This window comes from Polypterus senegalus, chromosome 8, assembly GCF_016835505.1.
Source record: "Polypterus senegalus isolate Bchr_013 chromosome 8, ASM1683550v1, whole genome shotgun sequence".
NCBI classification, from domain to species: Eukaryota; Metazoa; Chordata; class Cladistia; order Polypteriformes; family Polypteridae; genus Polypterus; species Polypterus senegalus.
This window is the reverse complement of record NC_053161.1, coordinates 158,934,075-158,961,937: the sequence shown is the minus strand read 5'-3', so window position 1 is coordinate 158,961,937 and position 27,863 is coordinate 158,934,075. Positions and strand designations below refer to the sequence as shown.

General features: G+C 39.8%; 1 protein-coding gene across 1 annotated transcript in view; it reads left to right on the top strand.

The window, feature by feature from the left end:
• The first annotated feature begins 15,010 nt into the window (after nucleotides 1–15,010).
• The window catches only part of LOC120533237 (NACHT, LRR and PYD domains-containing protein 3-like), a 59,719-nt gene continuing 46,866 nt past the window's right edge, over nucleotides 15,011–27,863 (top strand). The window contains 1 exon segment of the mRNA XM_039760018.1: nucleotides 15,011–16,073. Coding sequence (XP_039615952.1) covers nucleotides 15,983–16,073 — 91 coding nt within the window. The 5' untranslated portion in view covers nucleotides 15,011–15,982.

Here is a 27,863-nt window from a genome sequence, read left to right as displayed (position 1 = left end):
TAATATAGGTAGACGTGGAAACCAGGTTTTCTGATGAAAAAACAATAACGTTTTAAACAGTATCGTTTACATACAACAGATTTTGGTGAATCATTTAAATGCAATTATTTATATCCATTTATACACTAATAATGGCAATTGTTAAATAATAATAATAATTATTATTATTAAATAATTCCTTCCATATAAGTAACATTTCTTGGACTGCCTTCTTCCATCACCAAAACATTTCTAGACTTCATCCTGTTCTTACGCAACACAGTACTGAAGTATCAGTTAATGCCCGAGTCACCTCACTTATAGATTACTGTAATGCTATTCTATCTGGCATCCCACAAAAACTTATCGAGCTGACGTATATGAGAGGGAAGAGAATTTCCGAGTTGAGGAGCACTATGAGAGACGCTCGAGCTCCCATAGCACAGAGTTTGATGTGTGGTACAGAAAGTAGAGCTGCAGATGAGGATCTCAGTGAGCGAGAGGAGTGCAAGTCTGTAGGAGATCAGTGAGGTTATGGAGAGCTTTAAATGTTCAGAGCGGTATTTAGTATTGTATTCTGTAGTGAACAAGGAGCCAGTGAAGTTTAGAGAGAATCGGTGTAATATGTTCAGTGGATTTAGAACAGCTGGTTATTATCCTGGCAGCAGAATTTTTAAGAAGTTGTAAGCAATGGATAAGTTTTTGTGGGATGCCAGATAGAATAGCATTACAGTAATCTATACGTGAGGTGACTCGGGCATTAACCGATACTTTAGTACTGTGTTGGGTAAGAAAAGGACAAAGTCTAGAAATGTTTTGGAGATGGAAGAAAGCAGCCCGAGAAATGTTACTTACATGGGAGGAATTATTTAATAATAATTTATTATTATTATTATTATTATTATTTAATAATTGTCACTATTAGTGTATAAATGGATATAAATAATTGCATTTAAACGATTTGCCAAAATCTGTTGTATGTAAACGATACTGTTTTAAACGTTATTGTTTTTTCATCAGAAAACCCGGTTTCCAGGACTACCAGTATACATTTAAATGGCAGCTTTGTCACTTGCAATATGGCGGACGCGCAGATGTATCGTGTTGACTGGGCAACACAATGAATGCGGGGTCTATCTATATATGTCTATGGTCCTCCCGCCGTTGTTTCTCTGCGAGCAGCGGGCCGAGGTCGAAGTCACTCTTGCTCAAGCTCGCCCCGCCATCATCCCAAGGATCGGCGTGCTTAGGTCAGCAATGCAGAAACAATATTTCGACATCTAAGAAGTAGGCATACAGAATGGGTGAAAACCACTCCCAGGGCAAATCATCCCTGGGGCCAGTGCCTACCTCTTTACGGACTCTGTCTCCCAGAGTTTCTGCCTTCCAGATGGCCTCTGTCCATAGCACGTCGATCCGGGCTTAGATCGCGATGGCGGGCATGTTGGTGCCCACTGCCTTAGGAGCCCTCCTGGATCTCTTCTTCCCCACTGATTAGGAGCGGTGTCTTAGTGAGCCTCTTTTGTTTTCCGCAGCTTCCCGACCTTGTGTTTGCACTTGCCTGAGTCTGTGCTGCTGCAAATGTGCGTGTACCTGTTGCACCGGGTCGTTACACGATTTGAAATACAGGTCCCTGCCTTACAGACGGCCAGGAATCAGGGTGTAACAGAATGGCGCTATATTGGCGCCTGAGCCAACACAGACAGACGTGGGAGGCACACTGATAAAACAAATACAGTGGAACCTCGGTTCACAAACGTCTCTGAACACGTATAAATCGGGCTACGACCAAAACGTTCAGCAAACTTTTGCATCTGTTCACGACCATCCCCCTGTAGTTACTACAGTCCTGCACATCCCCCTTATTCTTAAATATCGGCACCAGTACACTTTTTCTAGACATTCTTTCCGACATCCTCTCACTTTCCAAGATTCCATTAAACAATCTGGTTTAAAAACTCCACTGCCATCTCTCCTAAACACCTCCATGCTTCCACAGGTATGTCATCTGGACTAATGGGTTTTCCATTCTTCGTCCTCTTCATAGCTGTCCTTACTTCCTCCTTGCTAATCCGTTGCACTTCGTTGTTCACTATCTCTACATCATCCAACCTCTTCTCTCTCTCATTCTCTTCATTCATCAGCCTCTCAAGGTACGCTTTCCATCTGCTCGACACACTCTTCTCACTTGTTAGTACGATTCCATCTTTACCCTTTATTATCCTAGCCTGCTGCGCAATTTTCCCAGCTCGGTCCCTCTGTCTAGCCAATCAGTACAGGTCTTTTTCTCCCTCCTTGGTGTCCAACCTCTCATACAACTCATCATACACCTTTTCTTTACCCTTCGCCACCTCTCTCTTCACCTTGTACTTTATCTCCTTGTACTCTTGTGTATTTTCTGCATCTCTCTGACTACCCACTTCTTCGCCATCCTCTTCCTCTCCTATATTTCCTCATTCCTCCACCAGGTTTCCTTTTCCTCATTCCTCTGTCCAGATGTCACGCCAAGCACCCTTCTTGCTGTCACTCTTGCTACTTCTGCTGCAGTTGCCCAGCTATTTGGTAACTCTTCACTGCCACCCAGTGCCTGTCTCACCTTCTCCCTAAACTCAACCTTGCAGTCTTCCTTTTTCAACTTCCACCATTTAATCCTTTGCTCAGCCTTCACTCTCTTCCTCTTCTTGATCTCCATCGTCATCCTACAGACCACCATCCTATGCTGCTTAACTACACTTTCCCCTGCCACCACTTTGTAGTCTTCAATCTCCTTCAGATTGACTCTTCTGCATAGGATATAATCCACCTGTGTGCATCTTCCTCCACTCTTGTACGTAACCCTGTGTTCCTCCCTCTTCTTAAAATACATATTCACCACAGCAATGTCCATCATTTTTGCAAAATCCACTGCCCTCTGACTTTCTTCATTTCTGTCCTTGACATCATACCTACCCATCACGTCCTCATCTCCTCTGTTCCCTTCACCAACATATCCATTGAAATCGTCTGCAATCATCACTCTCTGTCCTTTGGGTACACTGTCCATCACCTCATTCAACTCACTTCAGAAATCTTTCTCATCCATCGAACACCCAACTTGTGGGGCATATGCACTAACAACATTCATCATCACACCTTCAGTTTCCAGCTTCATAATCATTACTCTGTGTGACAGACACTCTTTTCAGCTCTAAAACATTCTTGACATACTTCTCCTTTAGAATAATCTCTACCATTTTTCTACTACCATTAACACCATGATAGAACAATTTGAATCCACCTCCGATCCACCTGGCTTTACTCCCCTTCCATTTAGTCTCTTGCACACACAATATATCAACCTTCCTTCTCTCCATCATATCGGCTGACTCTCTTACCTTACCATTCATGCTGCCAACATTCAAAGTTCCTACCCTCAGTTCCACTCTCTTTACTTTCCTCCTCTCCTCCTGCCTTCGGACATGTCTCCCCCCTCTTCTTCTCCTTCTTCTTCTTTGGCCAACAGTAGCCCAGTTTTCTACCAGCAACCTGTTGGCTAAGGGCTCGTTTATACTTCACACTAAGAATGCATACGCGCACGCATCATGGCTTCCACTCATTCCCAGCGTTCATTTGATGCATCATCTTAGCAGGTCCTCAGAAATTAATGCAGCGCATGTGTGACTTGCAGTACCAGGAAAAGTCGGGGGAGTAAAAGTTGGAATGTGACGTCAGACTCTCTTCTTACTATCTACATGTGACAGAAAGCTGCTTTGGGGATCCTACAAGATTGATGTGCGCGCTTCGATCTTTGATAAATGGTTCGATGTGGTGAAGCAAGATGCCAACATACAGATGCATTCGTGGTGCTTTTATATCTAAGCGTCGCATATTCCCGATCGTAATGACATGATTCATTTTAAAAGTCTCACATACCATCTTTTGTGCCGTTTTTTTTTCTTTGACTTCCTCCTGACCTGACAGCAGAGGCAAACAGCAATAAATCGCCACACAGAACACATTAAATGTACGATAATCCAACTCTTTGCACATTTAGAAACCTTAGATGTATACTTGATATCACTTTCATGATGAAATGCATTAAAGTATGTATGTTACTTTTTACAGATAAATCGTTAATTTCGTTTATATAATGAATACTAATAATTAATAATTACACACATGGGGGTGACACGGTGACGGTAGCACTTCTGTCTCACAGGGAGTCACGTCACTGGTGTTCCTTGCCTGGAGTTTGCATGTTTTCCTGATGGGTTTCCACAGAGTGCTCCGGTTTCCTTCCAAAGATATGCAGATTTGGTGACACTAAAATGACACTAGTGCATGCGAGTGCTTGTATTCACCTTGTAATGAGCTGATGCCCTGTTAGGGATTGTTTCTGCCTCATGCCAAATGCTAGCTGGAATGGACACATCCCTGTATTGATGGATTTAAGCATTAAACATCCTTTTCAGACATATTATGGTAAAGTGTCATCTGAATTTAATGGGCGTTCCAAGCAATTCACAACACAGAAAAGCCAAACCTGTTCTCACCACGATATCTCACACTGCCACCTGCTGAATTTCTCCAGATTTATGTAAATTACACGTGCAAGTATAAACAGTAAAATGCTTGCATAGCAGGAGCATCCACTGGAGCATGCGTTGCGTAGCTTGAAGTATAAACCTGACCTAACAGTACTGATGGTGGTTGTTGTTAATTAGGGGCTCGACTGGTCCAGTATGGAAATTTGTATCAATGTGCACAAAATTACTATGACAAAATCCATTACATATGTATTACCTAATAGATATATGAGCTTATTTAGTAAAACATGTTTTCAGAGGAGGCCATTTGCAATATGTCACCCATGATGGTGGCATGGGCGAGCAGCTGGAAACAAAATATGGAAACTCTTGTTTTGAGCACAATTATCATATCCATTTCTGTTCTTAGAAATCTTTGGACACAAAATAGCCAGAATTGGTGAGAGAAAGATGTGGAGGGCTTTGTATGACAATTTCAAAAACATTCAAGTAATAATTTCAGCATTTGTCTGTGCTTGTGGTCTACCTCTTTCGTCCCAAAGCATTTCACTACTGAGCTATACTAGCAATAGGTGTAGAGCAGGGGTTTCCAACCTTTTCCTCCCTGGGAGGTACTTTTACAAAATGAAAATGGCTGAGAGCTACCCATGTGTTCTATCATTTATTCTCATAGTTTATTTCAACCCAAACAAACTGAATACGCTTGTTTTGCTTGAACATTTACAAAATGTTGGTGTCCACAACTCATATTTTGCATTAAAACATCACAAAAAAATATTTAGTTCACCTTCAAGTGCATTTTGCATGTCAATACGCTTAGCAAGCAAATGAGAAAACAATTGAATTCAACTTTGTTTGATATTTAAAATAAAGTGTTACTTATATCTTGATGAGTTTGAGTCTGGATATTCTCTTAAATGTATGCCACATTGAAAAGACAGATTGCAATTCAGATTGTGGATCGCGATATGATTTTTTGGAAAGATCGCACACCCCTAATTTGACTAATCAAATTTTCAAATTTAAGTAGGATTCATTAACCCTTTGGTGAGATACTTGGAAAGGGTTTGTGAGCTACATGTTGGAGACCTCTGGTGTAGTATTACCAAACAATACTGATTCAAGCATTCACACACATGATCACATTCAAGTCACATGTGTTTGTATTGGATTTAGTACTATGTAGGAAAGAAATCTAAATCATGGTGAATCCTATAGTGTGATTCTGACTCAATGTACCTGATATTGCATCATTTTATTACACCAAGTATCTTTTTAAATATGTTTTAACAGTCTGGATTTGCCAGGGGCATTAGGGTCACAATAAATCAAATCCCTGTCACCTCTCTGTAAAGTCACTACCATATTGTGAGCTGGAGCCCAGTGATCTGTCTTTCTCTCTCTGTCTGCCTCTCAACTGATTCACAATATGCATAATGTTTGATTTTTTACCACAAATGTCTGCTTACTTCAAGAAAGCTACTTCCAAATCTTTTCTGCCAAAGTTTAAATTCTCTATTTTAAAAGTGCTTGTGTGCATGCCCATCAGTTGCAAATAGGTCTCCATAATTTCTCAACCATTCTGTTTAATTTTCAACATGCTTGCATACACCCTCAAGCCCACAGACTCCAATTCAGTGTATTCCGGTAGTGCTGGGTGCAAGGCAAAAACTAACCCAGCACCAAGATGTTATGGGAGATAGGTGGAAATGTGACCCGGATTCATGGTGAAACTGCAAACTCCACACAAATAAAAAGAAGCATGGCAATTGAATCCAGTATGCTGGCTTCTGTTAAGCGGGGGTCCTCAATCACGGTCCTGGAGGGCCGCAGTGGCAGCAGGTTTTTGCTCCAACCCAGTTGCTTAATAAGAAGCACTAATTGTTCAAGTAACACTTCTGCTTCACTTTAGTTGTCTTACTCGTTAAGATTTTGAACCCTTATTGCTTATTTTAATCTTAAACAGCCGTATTCTTGGTTTTTATTTGCTCCTAATTAGAAATAACATGCAAATGACAAAAGAGACCAGCATTTCTCCATTTAGCTTGTTACCATTTACACCTCTGTGTCCATTTATCGTGCACTTTTGGGTTTACTTAAATACTTGGAAGGAAAGTGAAGAGAAAAAAGTGAAGGACTGAGAATTACTCATCCATTTTAGCCTTTAAATCATTTGGATGATATCCTTAGAAAGGGGAAGAAAATCCAGGATATGAGAATGACCTGACAAAGCAGAGTTAAACCACCAACAAGCCATGAAATTAAATTATTGGCAAGAATTGCTTTCTAATTAAGCAACCGGGTTAAAACAAAAAACCTGCAGCCACTGCGGCCCTCCAAGACTGTGATTGAGGACCCCTGTGTTAGAGTTAAGACGCTCACCACTGGATTTAGTACAAATCATTTTATTTTAAATGAATGCAAAGTACAATACAGATGATGTAGCCACCAAATTATAAGGCGAGTTCAAGCACAGGTAAAACATGTGCTGAAAGAGATCTCTCATTCCAAAAGTTTATTTTAAAAATATTTAGTGAAAATTAAAAGTAGATAATCCACACAAGAATAAAGAAAGAACTTGTTACACATGTAGAATAAGATGCAAAAAAAGAAAAAATGTATCTTCTCTAAACTTAGCTTTTCTTGAGAAACTTTAGTTACTTCTGTACTTAAAAGGTCTTAACTTCTTCTGTACACTTTAAGCATATGGCGCAGCACTTAAATTAAGTGCTTTGTCTCACATGTTACATAACACACACAAACAGCATGAGAAGCACGGTTTAAAACCATGTGCCCTCTACACCTTACACATGGCAAGGCTGATCATTAACTGAGAGTAATGTTTAGTCAGAGCTGTTAGAAATGGCTAGAATATAACAATTCAATTCTACTTATGGGGGTTATAGGAACCTCCCATAGGTTATGTTTGGTCATTTAGTAAAATATTTATAAATCTTATGTAACTATAAAATGGCTCTTACAGATGTAATTTTGTGAACATTTGCATACAGACACTTTGTGGTTGATGGACAGGAGTCTGTAGAATGAGATAGATTCACAAAGTAGCCACACATTAATTTTGTGTATTATTAAGGAACGCGATTCGTTTTCTGTGACGTGTGATACACTGGAGATTTCTGCTGTAAATCAGCACTGCTTGTCAGTAGCAAACATCCTACAGTTGACTGAAGACCCCAAAAAAATCTAGCTAATTAGAAAAAAATGTCAAGCTAGCATTAGATATGTGAACCTTTAGATTTACATTTTCAAAGTTTTCAAGATCTGTTTATTGTTTTCCTGGTTTTAAACCTTGCCTGTCTCTTACAATTTTTTCTGTTACTTTTAGAGTCTTCATCATCTGATATTTTTCCCCTCCAAAATAATCATTAGGTGCATTTTCTCATGCATGCCATCATAATGAGCGTATACTGGCTAATGAATGTTCCCCTATTTTGAGTTTAAAGGGAATAATTCATCTAGCAGGACTGTAAGGGTAAAGGGATTGGACCATGAAATTAAGTCATGATGACTGAGGCAAAAGAATAGTGAGCGAATAGGCTAAAAAGTTAGATAGCATGTGTCATGATCAGGGCTGAATTCTGCGATGTTATAGCCTTTTCCTGTAGTGGAAGCCGTTTTACCTACCATTGTTAGGGTTGTGTCCTGCATTTTTAGAGTAATGGCCACAAGTTCATTAGCAGATGGGATGAAAGGTCTGTGGTTGGACTAAATTTTATCCAATCTGTGGATAAATCCTTCCAAATCCTTCCAGTAATTCTCTTTGTGAATGATTTTCATGTCTTGCCTGGTTTTCAACTTCTTGCTTGAATTTTGACTGTGATTCTTGCCTCTCATCTGCATTTAGGTCACTTCATTTTATTTTATTTTTTTAGTTTTGCCTACTCAAAAGGAAATGATTCTAAAAAAGTTAGTTACCTGTTTCCTGCTGAGTCCGGACAGCATGATCATCAAATTCCAATGCACATTATTCCAGAGTGGACAATAATGGGATCAGTAAGGACGGGAAGATGAACCTAAACTTTATGGAGCGTGAAGTGAGCAAAGCTTTGCTGCTGGTAGAGATAAATAAATAAAAAAACAACTTTGGTGATCAAATCAACTTATCTGTAGTGACCCCTAACTGTTAACTGTCTGAAGTTGACATTTGGAAGTCACCTTGGGTTTTATTTTTGTCAAACAATCTAATATAAGAATGTATTTTGTATTTGAAAAAGAAAAGAATTGTTATTTGTGGAGAATAATTTGGAAATATTTGTGGTGTCTCAGATTATTACATACAGAAATTGATTAGATTAGATAAACTTTATTAATCCCAAGGTAAATTTCAGAAGCATGCAGCTGCAGAAACATAAAAACCAAGGATGCAGACTCACAGGACAAATAATACAGTCAACCAATCAGTCAATAAATAAATGTATATTGTGCAGGTATTTCAAAGTAAACTTAACAAGTATATTGGGAGGAAGAGACCCCAGATGCACTTCTTAGCTCACTGTGATAGAATAAGCCTGTGGCTGAAAGTAATCCATAAGAGCGCCTCCTGGAGGGAATGGAGGGGATTTTTCTTGTTGTCTCCCAATTTTGCCACCATCCTCTTTTCTCCAACAGCTTCCAGTGTTAACCGCATGGTGGAGTAGACTTTCCTGTTAAGTTTGTTGAGAAATCGTGTGTCTTTTGAGCTCAGGTTGCTTCACCAGGAGACTGTGGTGTTGAACACCACACTGGCTACTATGGAATGACAGAACATTTCCATCAGATTCCTGCACAAAAGACCTGAGTCTCCTTAGGAAGTACAGTCTGCTCTGGCCCTTCTTGTTCAGTGCCACCACATTGTCAGACCAGTCCATCTTGTTGTTCATGTGAACCTCCAGGTAGTGCTACACCACTTCCATGTCCTCCTTCTGAATAATGACTGGTCTCAGAGGCTTTTTGGCATGTGAGAAGTCCACTACCAGCTCTTTTGTCTTGCTGATGTTGAGTTGCAGATGGTTCTTCCTGCACCACAAGACAAAGTCCTCCACAAGTCTCCTGTACTCTGACTCATCTCCATTATTAATTCAGCCTATGCTGAAGGAGTCATCTGAAAATGTATGTAGGTAGCAAGAGCTGGTATTGCGCTGGAAGTCCATTGTGCAGAGGGTGAACAGGAAGGAAGAAGGGACAATTCCCTGAGGCGCTCCAGTATTACACACCACCATTTGTGACAGACAGTCCCTCATCCTCACAAACTGCTGTTTGTTGGTCAGGTAGTCCATGATCCAGGAGATTGTGGGGACATTCACATGCATAACCTTCAGCTTTTCCCATTTGAATAGGCAGAATGATGTGAAAAGCACTGAAAAAGTCAAAAACATGATCCTTATTGTGGTGTCAGCTTTGTCCAAGTGGGAGTAGGCTTTGTGGAACATGCAGATGAGAGCCTCCTCCACATCTATAGGTGTCTGATAGACAAACTGCAGATGTTCTGAAACCAGGTATTTTATGAAAACCTCGCAAAATTGTTCAGGATGTATGAAGTAAGAGCAACTGCTCTGAAATCCTTGGGATCACTGGAATTAATTGATGGTTTCAATATTCTTATTTGTTTAACTTTACATGTTCTTTAATATTTATATGTTCTTCATGGTGTAATAGTTTATTTAATTAAAATATATTAAATGTTTCACTTAACTGTCCATCATGTCACTGTAGTTGGTGCTTAGTCAGGGCCAGAATTGAAAAACAAAATGATTGCTAGAAAATAACAGCAGTGTACTAATAGGTCCTTATAGTAAACACAAATTTGACTATGGAAACTTTGATGCAGTACATTATAAAGACATTAAAAGTGCCCTGGGAGTACTTGCTGCAGGCACAGTTGTTGGAGCATGGCAGTGGAAGGTAATTATTTAATTGAACTCCCCTACATGTTTTTGTTTCTTTTTTGCATTTCGTTGTCCTCACACAATAAAAGGGATGATCCAGTTGGCACCCCAAAATTTCCTTGCTATTTCCTGAACTGTCATTCCAGCACCCAGCCACGGACACATGAACTTGTGTTCTAAAGTGAAAACACCGATTTTTCTAAATTTTAAAAAAATTCCTAGCTTGCTCATTGTTCAGCCTGTAAATAATGCATTGCATAAATTTCACTTCCTAGATTCTGCATGTTAAGAATGCATACTGTATTAGCTTTCCTGCATTTTTACATAGAGCGGTAATGTGAGAACAGAAGGCCAGGATGGTGTGAAAGATAGCATCTTAAATATCTAGTGATTCAGCAACACTTCTAATTCAAAGAACTTCCTACTTTTGTGTACATTCTATCCTGTAGTAAAATAATGCTATGTTTAGTTGTGCTAGAATGCAGTCAAACAACTGAAAAACTGCCAGACTGGTTTCAGGACCACTCCTCCATGGGTTTGCTGAAGGCAGAAAAGAAAATGGCAGTTTTATGTTGACCTGCTGTTTCCTGAATCCAGGTAAGGTTTCTTGTCTTTTATTTCATAGTGTGTGTGGTTTTCTTCATGGTATTCTCCCTTAATAGTTATTGCTGCTTGTGCTATGATCCATGGCAGTGGGCTTGAACATGGACACGGAGACTGATAAAAAGAAAAATTTTCAGTCCTTATGATATATGGATAGATTTTGTTTCTGTTTTAATGTGAAGTCAAGCAAAATGACACCTTTTATTGGTTAACTAAAAATATTACAATATATAAGCTTTCGAGGTAACTTAGGCCCCTTCTTCAGGCAAGAGGTAATCTAACAAATATTACATTTTCACAGTAACATTATGAGTTTGGCATGTTCTAAGTATTAAGTATTCCTAATTATTGAATGTTAAAGTGGGCTTTTAAGTGAAAGTGTGCTCTGTAAAAAATAAAAGCAATTCATTTTAATAACAGTGATAGTTAAACAATCGTCCTAAGAATAAACAATGGAGACCCTGAAGTTTTATGTGGAAACAGCAACACTGAAGTAGAGTGCATGATATTTTTTCATTAAATTATTATTATTGTTTTTTTTTGGCAGAACAAAGAGTACACTTTTATTAAGTGCAGTGCTTTTTCTAAATGTCACTTTAATAATACAGCACTATTAAACAATTTACACACATTCTCTATATACTGTATATTATAATAAAAACATGGGCAGGACCCTCGTGACCCTATAGTTGGGATATAGCGGGTTGAATAATGGATGGATGGATATATGTTTAAATCTCGCGGTTCTCTAAAGCCGCTTTTCCACTGCATAGTACGGCACGACACGGTTCAGTACAGCTCACCTTGGTTCGCTCAGTTCAGCTCGGTTTGCGTTTGACTGCAGTTTAGTACCGCTTTAGAGTGGGCGGATTATTCACGTGTCGTTATAGTTGCGCCGCCTCTACTGCTCGCTCTTCATTTTTTTTAACTTGTCCCTACAGTGTTTGTAAGTCCTATGGTAGCCGTGTGCAGCCAAGAGCTGAGTGACCTCCTGGAAAATTTTTTCATTCCGAATCGCCCCATCCAGCTCTCGCTGGATCCGCTCCTCGGCTACCAACGAGAGGAACGTCTGTACTTCCTCAACAGACCACGGAACAGCCATTTTTGGTTAAAACCAGTTTGAACCTTCGCGGGTCTGTTGTGTCTCTTGTCGCAAGTTCAGTGACGCAGTAATGAGGATTTTCTCCGGCCAATCAGTGACCAGCAGAGTTTACACGTCACATTTTGGTAACGGTTCGGCACGCTTGGAACCTCGGCTGAGGTGGTACTAAAAAATGGACCAGGTACTGTTCCCAGTGGAAAGCCCCGCAAAAGTGAGCTGTACTGAACTGTGTCGTGCCGTACTATGCAGTGGAAAAGCGGCTAAACTTTCATAAATCCCCCCCTTTTCTACCTGGAATAATTCTGCACCCCCTGCATAATATAAGATAGATGAGAATAACCCATGATATAACTAACAAAGGTATGATACTCGTGCGGTCTCGCGGTATCCCATTATTTTTACTTCCATAAGATTTGCATGTGTTCGGCTAACTTCAATGAAATATTTGCAATTTATTTTTTTAAAGTGCTTTAATAACTGTTAAAATGCCTTGTGTGGTTTTTAGTAGTAATTCTAATCTATTATTATTATTTTTTATATATATTTAAATAAAGAGACGATTAAATATATTTTCATTTTTAAAAATCTCGTACACGAGGACACCGATGAAGTCAATCTGCGCGAGACGAACGTATTTTCGTCCGACAAATATTATACAGCTGTTAGTTGTATCATGAAAATAACCCAATACGCAGTAAATTATTTAACTTAATTTGGCAATATTGGCTACGCTGCCAATATGGTGCAGTCGCGCCGCATTATCACCTGATCTACTCTTACTCGAATGTTCGCGACAGATACCGATACGTCTCGAACTTTCTGGATTGAAAATATGCGACTATAAAAGCAGCAGCAGTGGCGCCACTCGTCATAGAAACAAACTTCAAATAGAAAAGGAGCTCAGAGTGTCCATCACGAATATCAAACCAAACCTGGACAGGCTGTGTACTTTAAAGCAGGCACATATTAGTCATTAGATCTATGCCTTAGTAATATTTTATTTTAATTTTAGTTATAATGCATTTGTTGTGATTATATGCTTGAAAATTTAAATGTGAAATAAAAATGTAAAACATTAATTTTGAGGTCTTGTTCATTTATTCGACAACACCCCAACCCCAAACCCCCATTGTACAGCTTCAGTGCGGCCCATAGTTGGAGCACCGTTGGTGTAAATGATATATTTATACATTTTATAAACTTGCATGATTGATTTATCAGTTACTTGTACAATTCAAATTTGTCTTGTTTATGAAACTTATTCACTAAACTGCATGCCTCCCTTAAAGTTCTGAGTTGCAGATAGACTTCATTACTAGTTTGACTGTTTCATTGTTATATGAATTTGCAGGTGTTTTTTTTTCTGTCAAGTCTACACCCGAAAATGCAACATTTGTCTATTCCACAATGATATGAACAAAATGCACATAAATACAATAAGAAAATTTCAGGTTCAAATTTAACTTTATTGCCACATTTTCAGAGTACAGTGGGATGAAACAGAGATTGATGAGTATTCATGTATTCCATGTGAGCTATTTGTAAGGAGAAATGTTTTCTAACTCACACACTGAACTGGCTAACCTCTCACATAAAAAAGCATATGCCTAAATTACCAGTACCAGATCTACTTTATTCTTACTAGAATGGTTTATTTATTGTGATCATTAGGGAGACGCTTCATTCACCAAGCCCCAATCACAGCTAACAACAACTGAGGTTGTAGTCCAAACAGATTTAATTATTTATTTTTTATTCAGCTCATTACCTTATTTACAGCCCACAGGATTCCAAATACTGATGAATACTAACAGACAGCACACCAGTAATAACCCGCAACTCCTTTTAGTTCTCCTCCAATCCCAAGTACAGGCATTGTTCTATCTATCTATCTATCTATCTATCTATCTATCTATCTATCTATCTATCTATCTATCTATCTATCTATCTATCTATCTATCTATCTATCTATCTATCTATCTATCTATCTATCTATCTATCTATCTATCTATCTATCTATCTATCTATCTATCTATCTATCTATCTATCTATCTATCTATCTAAATGGTCCACTAGCAGGTTCCTGTCAATCCAGTGACCTTCAGGTTACAAATACTCACAAGCTTCACATCACACTGAACAACAGCAGAAATCTCCAATTTCCTGAAGACGGGACAGCTTGTAAGTGCGTTTCTATGTGTATATTATCAGGTTGGGCGTTCTTCCAGACTCCTGCTCCATTATGTGCTGCCAGATGGTTCAATTCCTCCTTCCAACTGACGAAATTTAGGTCACACCACCATTAGTTTCAGTCTAAGGATTATCTCTGGATGTCACTCATTTTCGTCCCAGTTCTGACACTGAGATAGACAGATAGATAGATACTTTATTAATCCCAAGGGGAAATTCACATAATCCAGCAGCAGTATACTGATACAAAGAAACAATATTAAATTAAATAGTGATAAAAATGAAAAGAATTAAAATAAAATGAATGTTCGCATTTACTCCCCCGGGTGGAATTGAAGAGTCGCATAGTGTGGGGGAGGAACGATCTCCTCAGTCTGTCAGTGGAGCAGGACAGTGACAAAAGTCTGTCACTGAAGCTACTCCTCTGTCTGGAGATGACACTGTTCAGTGGATGCAGTGGATTATTCATCATTGACAGGAGTTTGCTTAGTGCCCGTCGCTCTGCCACCGATGTTAAACTGTCCAACTTTACTCCTACAATGGAGCCTGCCTTCTTAACAAGTTTGTCCAGGCGTGAGGCGTCTTTCATCTTTATGCTGCCACCCCAGCACACCACCGCGTAGAAGAGGGCACTCGCCACAACTGTCTGGTAGAACATCTGCAGCATCTTACTGCAGATGTTGAAGGATGCCAACCTTCTCAGAAAGTATATTCTGCTCTGAGCTTTCTTACATAGAGCATCAGTATTGGCAGTCCAGTCCACTGTTGGTGATTCTTGGAGACAAATGTGTATATGACCGCTTGATGACTGCATGCCCACACTGCATATTCTTCTAAAAATGAGCTATACAAGATTTGTCTAATGTTGCCTATTTTTTCTTTCCCTATTTTTCCTTTCATTGCTTTGCTTTGACTCCATGGGTCAAGTATTTTGTATCACAGACACACCATAGCTGAACAGTAACTCAAAAATACCAAATTAAGCCACAAAATACTGGCCATTAGCTTAACATTTAACACTGATTTAACTTCTTTGAAGCCAGTACATCATCTCAACAAAAATCTTGGTTACAGCAATATCATGGGTAAGGTCCCTGTCTACAGCACAAGACTTGGCTCTTCTGCTGTGTCCAATAGGCTTAGTAAGGAGAAAAGGCTCAAAGTCTGAACAGTCAGTGAGTTCTAGCCAAAGAGAAATGAGTTGTTAGCCAATGTGACAGACAGATAACTAGCATTTCATTTACCAGTTTATTCAAATATTTTAATGTCAAATAAATTATAACGTTTTATATATGCCTTGTCTCCTCTCTGTATCCAAATTGTTCAAGCAAGTTCTTTGTTATACATGAGCTTTGCTCTGTATTGAAATTGGCCACTTCAAGTTTACAATTCTTTATTAGAAAACTCTTACAGTATCAGATAGTCCTAGTACAAACTGTTTTTTATATGTATGTTTGTATAAATATAGGTTAAATATGTGAAACTAGGTAAGGACAAAAAAAAAAAAAATGATAAAATTCAAACCATTTGCTGCTGCATGAGCCTCTGTCCCTCAGCTATGTCACTGTACCAGTTCTCTCTCACATGTATTTTCTTTCCACAGTCCTTGCCTTATGTAAAATACATTTTGATGAAAAGGAACTTGGGGATATTGAAGCCTTGAGTGCCACTCAGGACAGACGTCTAGTTCTTTCTACATGGCTCAAGATATCCATTCGACAAAAAAGAAACCTGGAGCAGCATCCTCATACAGAAGACGACCTGATAAAGAAGTCGCTGCTCTGTCAGGTGAGAAAAGCTTTAAAATAATCTGAATCTGCTTTTAAAGTACACACTATATAAAATGAGGCACTTAACATTATCTGATCCTAAATTGTCCCTAGTGTGTGCTTGGTGTGTGGGTGTGGGTGAGTGTGTGCGTGCCATGCGGTGGGCTGGTGCCCTGCCCGGGGTTTGTTTCCTGCCTTGCGCACTGTGTTGGCTGGGTTTGGCTCCAGCAGACCCCTGTGACCCTGTAGTTAGGATATAGCAGGTTGGATAATGGATGGATGGATGGATAATGTAGTGTATCCGCTGTATATTTCTATATAATACACTACCATGGCTGCTCGTTTGTCTTTCCAGGATTTTAAATCACCTGTAGCTCGCAAACCGTTTCACCTATTGACCTGAAATTTGGTACACATATACTATGTGATGTCTACTATCCGCTTTCAGGGTAATGATTGACCTCCAATTTTTATTTTATTTTACTGTAGAATCAAATCCCGGCAGCAGTCAACTGTACAGCCGTGTTGTGCATGCATATGGGCGCCATTCTCATTCCTACCACCATCTCCATCACTTCGCCCACCTCTTCATTTCTTAAATCATTCTTGATTCAGATTCAAGACTTAAGTGCCAACTTAAATGAACAATTAAAGAAAACGTACTAAGTAATTGCAACACAAACACTGACTTAATCAGTATAAACGCGACAATATGCCGACAAAAGATCTGCTTTCGGGTGATGATTGACCTCCAAGGTTATTCCTATTCTTATTTTATTTTATTGTAGAATAAACTCTCTGCAGCGGCCAACAAGGCAGACATGCGGCATATGTGTACGGACACCGTTCTCATTCTTACCACCATCGCCATCACTTCCTCTACCTCTTCATATCTTTAGTCATTCTTGAGGCAGATTGAAGACTTAAGTGCCAGCTTAAGGGAACAATTAAAGAAAACGTACTAAGTAATTGCAACACAAACACTGACATGATCAGTTTAAACGTGAAAAGATTCTGACAAAAAAAGAGAAGAAGCAGGCTGCTAGAGTGGAGAAAAGAAGAGCTGCTCAGAAAGCAGCAAGTGCATCAACCTCTGAGTAAACGAATGAGTATGAAAACTATGAAGTGCGCACTCAACATTAATGACAGGCAGAGAGAAAGAGAATTGCTTGAGGAAATGAGAGCAAAGAACAGACCATATAATGAAGATGGGCCAACACTGAGCAAAAGAGAATTGCAAAAACAAATGAGACTGAGGAAGAGGCTAATTGATGTTGGCGATTAGTTGTCAAATGTACCAGAATTGCAAAGGCAAATGAGACAGAGCACGGCGTCATCCAGAGATGACAAAGAGATGCTGACCACATGAGAATAGCTAGAATAAATGAGAGCTATGACCAGGGAGTATATCGTTTAAGACAAAACGTGGCAAGTAGGCACAGCTTACAACAAAATGAGACCGTAATGGATTCTCAAGAAAGATGCCAGAGTAAAAGAATTCTTGAAAATATTAACCGAATGCGTTCAATTCAACAATTTGCTCAATCTGCAGTAGGCAACGAAAATGAGATACTTGAACATTCCTGTGGTGCAATGAATAAAGTTTGTAGTAAATGCGATGCCTTATATTTTCAGACTGAGGCATCTAACTGAAAGGAGTTCTCTACGTGTTGCAAAAAGGGAAAGATTTCGATAGAACACATTGATTTTGGAATTCATGAAATGAGTGAGCAAAAAGTATATGAAAATGTGAGTATTAGTGAACATGCTAAAATATGCTATCCAAAAAAATTGTGTGATCTGATGACAGGAAAAGAAAGAAGTTGTAAAAGTTTTATGGAAAACTAGCAGAATACCCTGTTGTAATTATTGTGCACATTTTATACAAGTAGCCTATGCCTGTCTGTCCCGTTTTGTTTCGTAAGCCCTCTTGGTTGGGGGTCCTTGATTTCAAAGCACTTTTTTTCCTTTCATTATTTAAAACACTCGCGCAGATACCCGCCTCTTCGCCTCGCTCCGTCCCGCCCCGGCTCATTGTACCCGCCTCACTCGCTTCCTCTTTTACCACCCATGACAGATTCTTCGCAAAAGCAGAGTTACCAGAAAGCATTAATCGCAACCACAGTCCCTCCCATTTTTACACCTCATCAGACGCTGGTTTATCATTGGTGGAAAGCCGCCCGGTGATATCTGTTATTCCGTATTGGCAGCATTTTATTAAAGGGCGATCTGCTTCAGCAAGGAACTTAGTCCTGTTTGCTGAAAGGATGTTATGGAGGAAAACACTGGAGTTGCTCTGTGTTGATCAGAGATCAAAATGACCAGAATATTCCCGCATCACAAATAACTGATGTTTAACTGTTTTATAGTAAAACTAACAAAACCACACACAAGCACGTACACGCTCACACACACACTCACACTCACAAATCGTGGGTCGCACGTACTACTGATTAAGCGTATCTGTCAAGGGCAATTCTTTTTTCACCCCATAAAACAGATTCTTCTCAAAAGCCGAGTTACCAGGAAGCATTGATAGCAACCGCAGTACCTCCCATTTTTTCACCTCAACAGACGCTGGTTTATCATTGACCGAAAGCCGCCCGGTGATTTCTGTTATTCCGTATTGGCAGCATTTCATTAAAGGGCGATCTGTTTCAGCAAGGAACTTAGTCCTGTTTGCTGAAATGATGTTATGGAGGAAAACACTGGAATAGCGCTGTTTCTTCTTAATGTTTATCAGTGATCAGGGACCAGAATGATCAGAATATTCCTGCTTCACAAATAACTGATGTCTGTTTTTATTGTAAAACTGAAAAAACCACACACACGTGTACACAACGCAAACACTCAAACTCACAAACCGTGGGTCGCACACACTACTGATTAAGTGTATCTGTCACGGACGATCATTTTTTTCACCCAATAAAACTTTAGTTCGTCAAAGTTAGAAAGCAGCGCGGTGATTTCTATTATTCCTTATTGGCAGCATTTCATTTAAAGATGATTCACGTCAACAAGGTGAAAGAGTCTCTTATTTTGACAGGGCGATCTTTTTTTAGGCTTAAGCATTTTTGATTGACTTACAAAAGAAAATAGTTATTACTTACCCTCTTTGCTTCAAATTGGCTTTTTAAAAAACCTTTTTGATATAATTTATGACAGTATAAAATAAAAAAAAAGTAGTGCTCAAAATTATAATGCGCCTATCTAACAGGAAGAGGTGGTGGTAGGAGTAAGATTGCTGACTCGCAGTTTAATGATCACTGTTTTGTGTCCAGGGGGCTTCCTTTCTCTTATTTTATTTATTTATTTATTTATTTACTTTTACTAATTGCTTTGAGTAGTAAGAAAGGCGCTATAAAAACGTAAGGAATTAATAACATTATTATTATTATTATTATTATTATTATTATTATTATTAAACGTTTGAATGCATGATAAAATTCAGCCGCTGCGTAGTGGGGTATGAATAGCGACAATACCACGAGTTCATTTAAATAATCACACAGCAAGGTGCGCACGTAATACAAACATAATGTGTATATTATTGAAGTAAAGGTTATTATAAATTAATTATATACAACTTTTTAACAAGTTGAGAGATGTCAGCTGGTTAAAATGCACGAAATTATACATGTATTGCCTTACAATCCACACATAGTGTATGTATATTATTAAAATAATGATATAAAATCATATAAAATGGTAAAGAATCTGCGTCGTAGACGTATTTTGTGTCATATTTCTTCAAAGCAATTTATAATTAGATTGGTTTTAAAAAATCTTACGGCAAACATGTGAACCGTTGAAAATCGCTGATCTTAATCGATCTGTTTTAACTCGTGCTCCGTGCAAAATGCTGTCATATCTGTTAGTAAACACGCACGCGCAGCGATGTCCTGATGTCTGCGTTCTAAGGCTGCAGGTTTATTAAACGCTATTGACGTTTTAGCGGGGTGCTCTGTGATTGAGGGCGGACAGTAAACTTTGTTAAAATGATATCGAAAAATACCAGTCGTCAGTTGTGTTTTCAGTCGTCTTGGCGTGTTTACTGTTCTGTTACCAAAAAATTCTTCAACGGGGCTCATCAACAAAGAAACGTGGATAGTAAGATTTAGTAAAATATCAGTAATAATAATACATTGCTCGACACCCAGTAACACTTTACAAAGACATTTAAAAGACAGCTCGTTAAAATAAATGTAGCAATCCATTGTCATGCTATAAGTGACAGCTTGCTTTTAAACATTTACACAGGTGGTTTTTCCTGAGAATAAAAAAGTGGAAAAAAAATCTACGGGAAATGTTTTGTTGTTGAACTCAAATTTTACCTCCGCCATGTGAGTCATTAAAACTATTGGAATGAAATATAGTTCTATATAAATAATTAAATACATTTCCTACCACACCCACCCTTTCACCCCTGTACATTGGACAGGAATCTCATTTTCACAGCAGGTGCAATTATCCTATAAAACACACAGGAGTTCTGTGCACCGTTTTTTATGGGAGATTAAAACTCATCAAATGTATTTTAAAAACTTTTAGTAGCCTGTGGCATTCCTCATCTGCAGTGGTCCATTATAAAATGAACACCAGGCAGTTAAAATTGTGCACAGTTTCTTTAATAAGCCTATCAGACAGTCTTTTATAGTACTTTCATATCGAGTGTGTCTCTTAATCCCTTCTAGCAGAGGAGACACTTATTTCCACAGCTTGGTCTATGCTGTAGAAATGTTTACTAACAGATATGACAGCATTTTGCACGGAGCATGCGTTAAAACAAATCATTAAGATCAGCGATTTTCAACGGTTCACATGTTTGCCGTAAGATTTTTTAAAACCAATCTAATTATAAATTGCTTTGAAGAAATATGACACAAAATACGTCTACGACGCAGATTGTATACCATTTTATATGATTTTTATATCATTATTTTAATAATACACGTACACTATATGTGGACTATAAAGCAATACATGTATAATTTCGTGTATTTTAACCAGTTGACATCTCTCAACTTGTTAAAAATTTGTATATAATCAATTTATATGAACCTTTACTTCAATAATATACACATTGTGTTTGTATTGCATGTGCACCTTGCTGTGTAATTATTTCAATGAACTCGTGGTATTGTCGAGCACATAGTGTCACTATTCATACCCCACTACGCAGCGGCTGAATTTGATCACGCATTCACACGTATAATAATAATAATAATAATAATAATAATAATAATAATAATGTTATTAATTCCTTACGTTTTAATAGCGCCTTTCTTACTACTCAAAGCAATTGTAAAAATAAATAAATAAAATAACAGAAAGGAAGCGCCCCGGACACAAACCAGTGATCATTTAACTGCGAGTCAATAATCTCACTCTTACCACCACCTCTTCCTGGTAGATAGGCGCATTATAATTTTGAGCACTACCTTTATTTTATACTGTCATAAATTATATCAAAAAGGTTTTTTAAAAAGCCAATTTGAAGCAAAGAGGGTAAGTAATAACTATTTTCTTTTGTAAGTCAATCAAAAATGCTTAAGCCTAAAAAAAAGATCGCCCTGTCAAAATAAGAGACCCTTTCACTTTGTTGACGTGAATCATCTTTAAATTAAATGCTGCCAATAAGGAATAATAGAAATCACCGCGCTGCTTTCTAACTTTGACGAACTAAAGTTTTATTGGGTGAAAAAAATGATCGTCCGTGACAGATACACTTAATCAGTAGTGTGTGCGACCCACGGTTTGTGAGTTTGAGTGTTTGTGTTGTGTACGCGCGTGTATGTGGTTTTCTCAAGTTTTACAATAAAAACAGACATCAGTTATTTGTGAAGCAGGAATATTCTGATCATTCTGGTCCCTGATCACTGATAAACATTCAGAAGAAACAGCGCTATTCCAGTGTTTACCTCCATAACATCATTTCAGCAAACAGGACTAAGTTCCTTGCTGAAACAGATCGCCCTTTAATGAAATGCTGCCAATACGGAATAACAGAAATCACCGGGCGGCTTTCGGTCAATAATAAACCAGCATCTGTTGAGGTGAAAAAATGGGAGGTACTGCGGTTGCTATCAATGCTTCCTGGTAACTCAGCTTTTGAGAAGAATCTGTTTTATGGGGTGAAAAAATAATCGTCCTTGACAGATACGCTTAATCAGTAGTACGTGCGACCCACGATTTGTGAGTTTGAGTGTGTGTGTGAGCGTGTACGTGCTTGTGTGTGGTTTTGTTAGTTTTACTATAAAAATAGTTAAACATCAGTTATTTGTGATGCGGGAATATTCTGGTCATTTTGATCTCTGATCAACATTTAAAGAAACAGAGCAACTCCAGTGTTTTCCTCCATAACATCCTTTCAGCAAACAGGACTAAGTTCCTTGCTGAAGCAAATCGCCCTTTAATGAAGTGCTGCCAATACGGAATAACAGATATCACCGGGCGGCTTTCCACCAATGATAAACCAGCGTCTGATGAGGTGAAACAAATGGGACGTACTGTGGTTGCGATTAATGCTTTCTGGTAACTCTGCTTTTGAGAAGAATCTGTCATGGGTGGTAAAAGAGGGAGCGAGTGAGGCGGGTACAATGAGCAGGCGGACGGAGCTTAAGAGGCGGTATCTGCGAGTGTTTTAAATAATGAAAGGAAAAAAAGTGCTTTGAAATCAAGGACCCCCAACCAAGAGGGCTTACGAAACAAAACGGGACAGACAGGCATAGGCTACTTGTATAAAATGTGCACAATAATTACAACAGTGTTGAAGCAATGATGAAGCGAAAGGGAGATGCTAAACATGGGTGGCCATGTTGTGCCTGCCCATAAATCCCAACCAATGTATATATCTGAACGGATCTATTTGAACCAATATATATATCAGAACAGATGTATCTGAACCGATGTATATATCTAAACCAATCTATTTTAACCAATATATATATTTAAACCAATGTATATCAACCAATATATATATATATATATATATATATATATATATATATATATTGTGATGGTTATTCTTCTTTAAAAGAATCTTACACAACACAAAACAAAGTTTTGGGGACCGTCCCCATATATTGTCGTCCAGACAATTAAAGAAAATAACGATTCAAAGTCTCAGAGTAAAACAATGAACAGATTTCTTCAGTCAAAATGGCGACTTTATACAGAGAAGGATTATGGGACAGGAAATGGTTGGCAAGAAGTGACGTTGAAAACAGGAACCGGAAACAACGTCATAATGGTGGGCCGGAAGTGACGTCATCGCCGCCATTTTGTAATCCTGGAAGTGGAGGAATTATTTTTCTTCAAGTTTTCTGTTGAGCAAAAGAGATTCAGGTAAGTACCACGTGACAACCCTCTATCTCGCGATGTTTCACTCACCTTTAGGCTCTTTGACTGCCTCCTAATCGCACATGTGTGACATGACCCCCCTCAGCCCAGACCCCTCGGGTCGGGCGACCTGCACCGAGAGGTCGTGGACACGAGAGAGAGCATCTGCATTGGCCTGCAAGGAACCTTTACGATAAATGACACTGAAACGATAAGGCTGAAGATTCAAAAACCACCTAGTGATGCGAGGGTTAGACTCCCGATGAAGGGACATCCACTGTAAGGCAGCATGATCCGTCACCAGAGTAAACTCACGCCCCAGTAGGTAGTACCTCAAAGACGTGACAGCCCACTTAATCGCCAAGGCTTCTCGCCCACTGCAGCATACTTGGTCTCCGGTCCAGCAGTTTCCGCTTAGGTACATAACAGGGTGTTCAGCACCATCAACGCATTGGCTCAGCACGGCACCCAAACCTGTGGCTGATGCGTCGGTCTGGAGGATGAAAGGAACAGAAAAATCAGGAGATCTTAAAACAGGTGCTGAAGTAAGGGCCAATTTAAGTCACTGAATGCTTTCTCAACCGAAATATCCCATACCACTTTTAAAGGTGCTCGTTTCCTTGTTAAATTAGATAAGGGCGCAGCAACTTCTGAGAAATGCGGTACAAAACGACGATAGTAACCTGCCAATCCCAAAAATGCTTGTACCTGCCGCTTATTCATCGGACAGGGCCAATTAAGAATGGCATCAATTTTGGAACATTGTGGTTTAACAACACCCCCTCCTACTAGGTAGCCCAAATATTTGGCTTCTCTTAATCCAAAAAAACATTTCTTGGATTAATTCAAGACCAGCAGATGCTAGCTTGGAGAGTATTGTTTTAACCTGCCATACATGATCCTTCCACGTGCTGGAATAAATGACCACATCATCTAAGTAGGCAGCACTATATGAATTGTGGGGCCTTAGCAGTGTGTCTACCAGACGTTGGAAGGTAGCTGGTGCCCGTGCAAGCCAAAAGGAAGGACCTGTATTGCCAATGTCCACTGGGTGTACTAAAAGCGTTTTTTTCTTTGGCGGAGTCCGCTAAGGGAATTTGCCAATACCCTTTGTCATGTCAAGAGTAGTTAGGAATTGAGCGTTCCCCAACCGATCAAGTAAATCATCCACCCGCGGCATGGGATACGCATCAAATTTAGAGACCTGGTTGAGTCGAAAGTCATTACAAAACCTCCACGACCCATCAGGTTTAGAAACTAAGACAATTGGACTAGACCAAGGGCTATGACTCTCCTCAATAACCCCTAATTCTAGCATTCGTCCTAATTTCCAACTCTACTTCCGCTTTCTTTGCCTCCGGAGCCTATAAGGTCTCTCTCTGACAATCACTCCAGGGTTAGTAATAATATCGTGAACAATCAACGCAGTACGTCCCGGTATCTCGTCCACAACTTTAGGGACAGACAAGATAGCCGCCTCGAGATCTTGTCGTTGTTTGATGTCAAATCGGGCCAAAATTAAGATGGGCACATGACATAAAAAGAGAACGAGGCTGATTGGACGAGGGATCAAGTTCCCTGTCCTTCCATGGTTTCAGCAAATTAATATGATATACTCGTTCAGTAGGTCGCCGATTAGGTTGTTTAACCAAATAATCAACGAGACCTTTTCTTTCTTTAATTTCATAAGGGCCTTGCCAATGTGCTAACAACTTTGAATGAGAAGTTGGGACGAGTACCATTACACGATCACCGGGACAAATTCCGAATGGTGGTGTTTCGTTATAATAACGGACTGCGCTGCTTGTGCCTTTTCCAAATTTTCTTTTAGAATAGGTTTGATTTTCTCTAATCTATCGCGTAATTGCGATATATTCAAGAATATTTGAAGTTGGGAGGACCTCCTCTTCCCATCCTTCTTTTAACATATCCAAAAGCCCTCTGGGTTGTCTTCCATATAATAATTCAAAGGGAGAGAAACCAGTAGAGGTCTGAGGGACTTCCCGATAAGCAAACAAAACGAGAGGAAGCAACTGATCCCAGTTTCTTCCATCCTCGTTAACTACCTTGCGTAACATCTGTTTCAAAGTTTGATTGAAACGCTCTACCAATCCGTCAGTTTGGGGATGATAGACAGACGTTTTCAGATGTTTTATTCGGAGTAATTTGGCTACTTCCTGAACGTCTCCGATGTGAAAGGAGTCCCTTGGTCCGTTAAAACCTCTTTGGGAATCCCAACACGGCGAATATCCCTACTAATTCCCGTGCGATGTTTTTCGTATTAGCTGAGCGCAATGGAACAGCTTCCGGAAAGCGAGTGGCATAATCTACTAGCACCAAAATATATTTAAATCCTTTTAACGAGGGTTCCAATGGTCCTACGAGATCGATACCGACTCGTTCAAAAGGGATATCAATAAGGGGAAGGGGAACGAGAGGAGCTCGCGTCCTTCTAGGAATCTGGCGAAGTTGACACTCAGGACAGGAAGAGCAAAATCGCCGGACCTCCTCGTTAATTCCCGGCCAATAGAATCGGAGCTTTATTCTCTCTAATGTTTTTTCGGAGCCTAAGTGGGCTCCAAGAAGGTGAGCGTGTGCTAATTCACACACCTTTCGCCGAAAAGTGCGTGGAATTAACAACAACGTTCGCACTTCTCCCTCGTGTTCTGCCACTCTATATAATAATTCGTTTTTAAGTACAAAGAACGGCATCGGTGGCATGGGATCCAGGGTTGTATAACCCTCGGTAGATACTACTGCATTCCTAATATTTTTTAAGGAATCATCGTTCCATTGTTCCCTTTTAAAAGACGATGGTGTTAATAGAAATTGGGCAGTTAAATCTTGTATAGGGTCTTGTGCGACCTTAAGGGTGTGGTTTCTGTCTCCACGCCATCTGCTTAACTGCACTAGTTCCCGAGAGGTCGATGGGACATCAAATTCTTCACATTGGGTACCCGTATGGGTCCGTGTTACTGTGGGACATGGCGTGGAGGCAGTCAGAGCAGTATTCTCCATTACTAAGCCTAAATGTTTCTTAGGTACAGTTACGTTATTACCGCTGGTAATTTTATTCCAGTCTCTACCCAATATAACTGGAAAAGGGGGATCCGGTAATACAGCCATGGCCATGCTCGTTAGGTGATGATTTACTGATACGACACATCTGGCCGTTTTATAATACCGGATATCCCCATGAATACATTTTAGACTAGTTTTTATCCTAGTCCACTGTTGCGGTAAAACGAAACGGGTGGCAACAATGGAAATGTTACTCTTGGAATCAAACATTGCTCTTACCTTCCTGCCATTTATAATAACTGCACCTGTATATGGAAGAGATAAAGGATTAGTCACAGTGGCACAATACCTTTCTCCCTTAATTAATGAGCAATCCATGGGCTCGATGGTACAGTTAGGGGACAGATGTCCAATCTCCCCACACTTGAAACAGCGGGGAAGACTGGCACCTCTGTCCCGTCTACGGACGGCAGGTTCGGGAGTTTGTCGGGTGGGCTCAGGAGTTGCCCCACGTGCCTGTTGGGTTCGGCGGGAGAACCGTTCTGATTTCCCTGATTTGCAAGCCGCTCAGTGATCTGGATTAAGGAGTCCATGTCCTCAAAATTATGCTTCCGTACTTGCTGGGCGATATGGTCAGGGAGGGCATGCACAAAAGTTTCACATGCTAGAAGCTCGGCCATTTTATGTGAATTATTAATGTCGGGCCGTAGACAGCGACATACTTTCCCCCAAGCTTCAAAGCCCTGGGTTCTTATCGGTCTTTCTGGATCGAACTGCCACTCCCTCCATTCTCTCGCCTGCTGTTCCGAGATCGCCGTAGCGCTTGAAGACCTCCTTTTTTAGAGCGTCATAATCAGCTGCCTGCTCCTCAGTTAGATCATAATAGGCTCTCTGCGCCGTTCCCTTCAGGTAGGGAGCCAGTATGTACGCCCATTCCGACCTTGGCCATGCGTTCGCTTAGCGCACGCTCAAAATCAAGTATGTCTCGATGTCGTCCGATTCTGTTAGTGTAGCAATAGCAATAGGTGGTGGCCGAGCGACCTCCGTCCGTACACCTGCAGCAGCAGCAGCAGCACGAGCATTGGCTTCTGCTACCTGGGTCCTTGTCTCACCCATCTGTATCTTCAGGGTTTGCAGATCGCCCATGATGGTGCTCAGAACGGTGTTCAGGTCCTGTTCTTCCGACATCTTTAAATAAACAAAGAACAATCCTGTCGAAGCTACGCCAATTGTGATGGTTATTCTTCTTTAAAAGAATCTTACACAACACAAAACAAAGTTTTGGGGACCGTCCCCATATATTGTCGTCCAGACAATTAAAGAAAATAACGATTCAAAGTCTCAGAGTAAAACAATGAACAGATTTCTTCAGTCAAAATGGCGACTTTATACAGAGAAGGATTATGGGACAGGAAATGGTTGGCAAGAAGTGACGTTGAAAACAGGA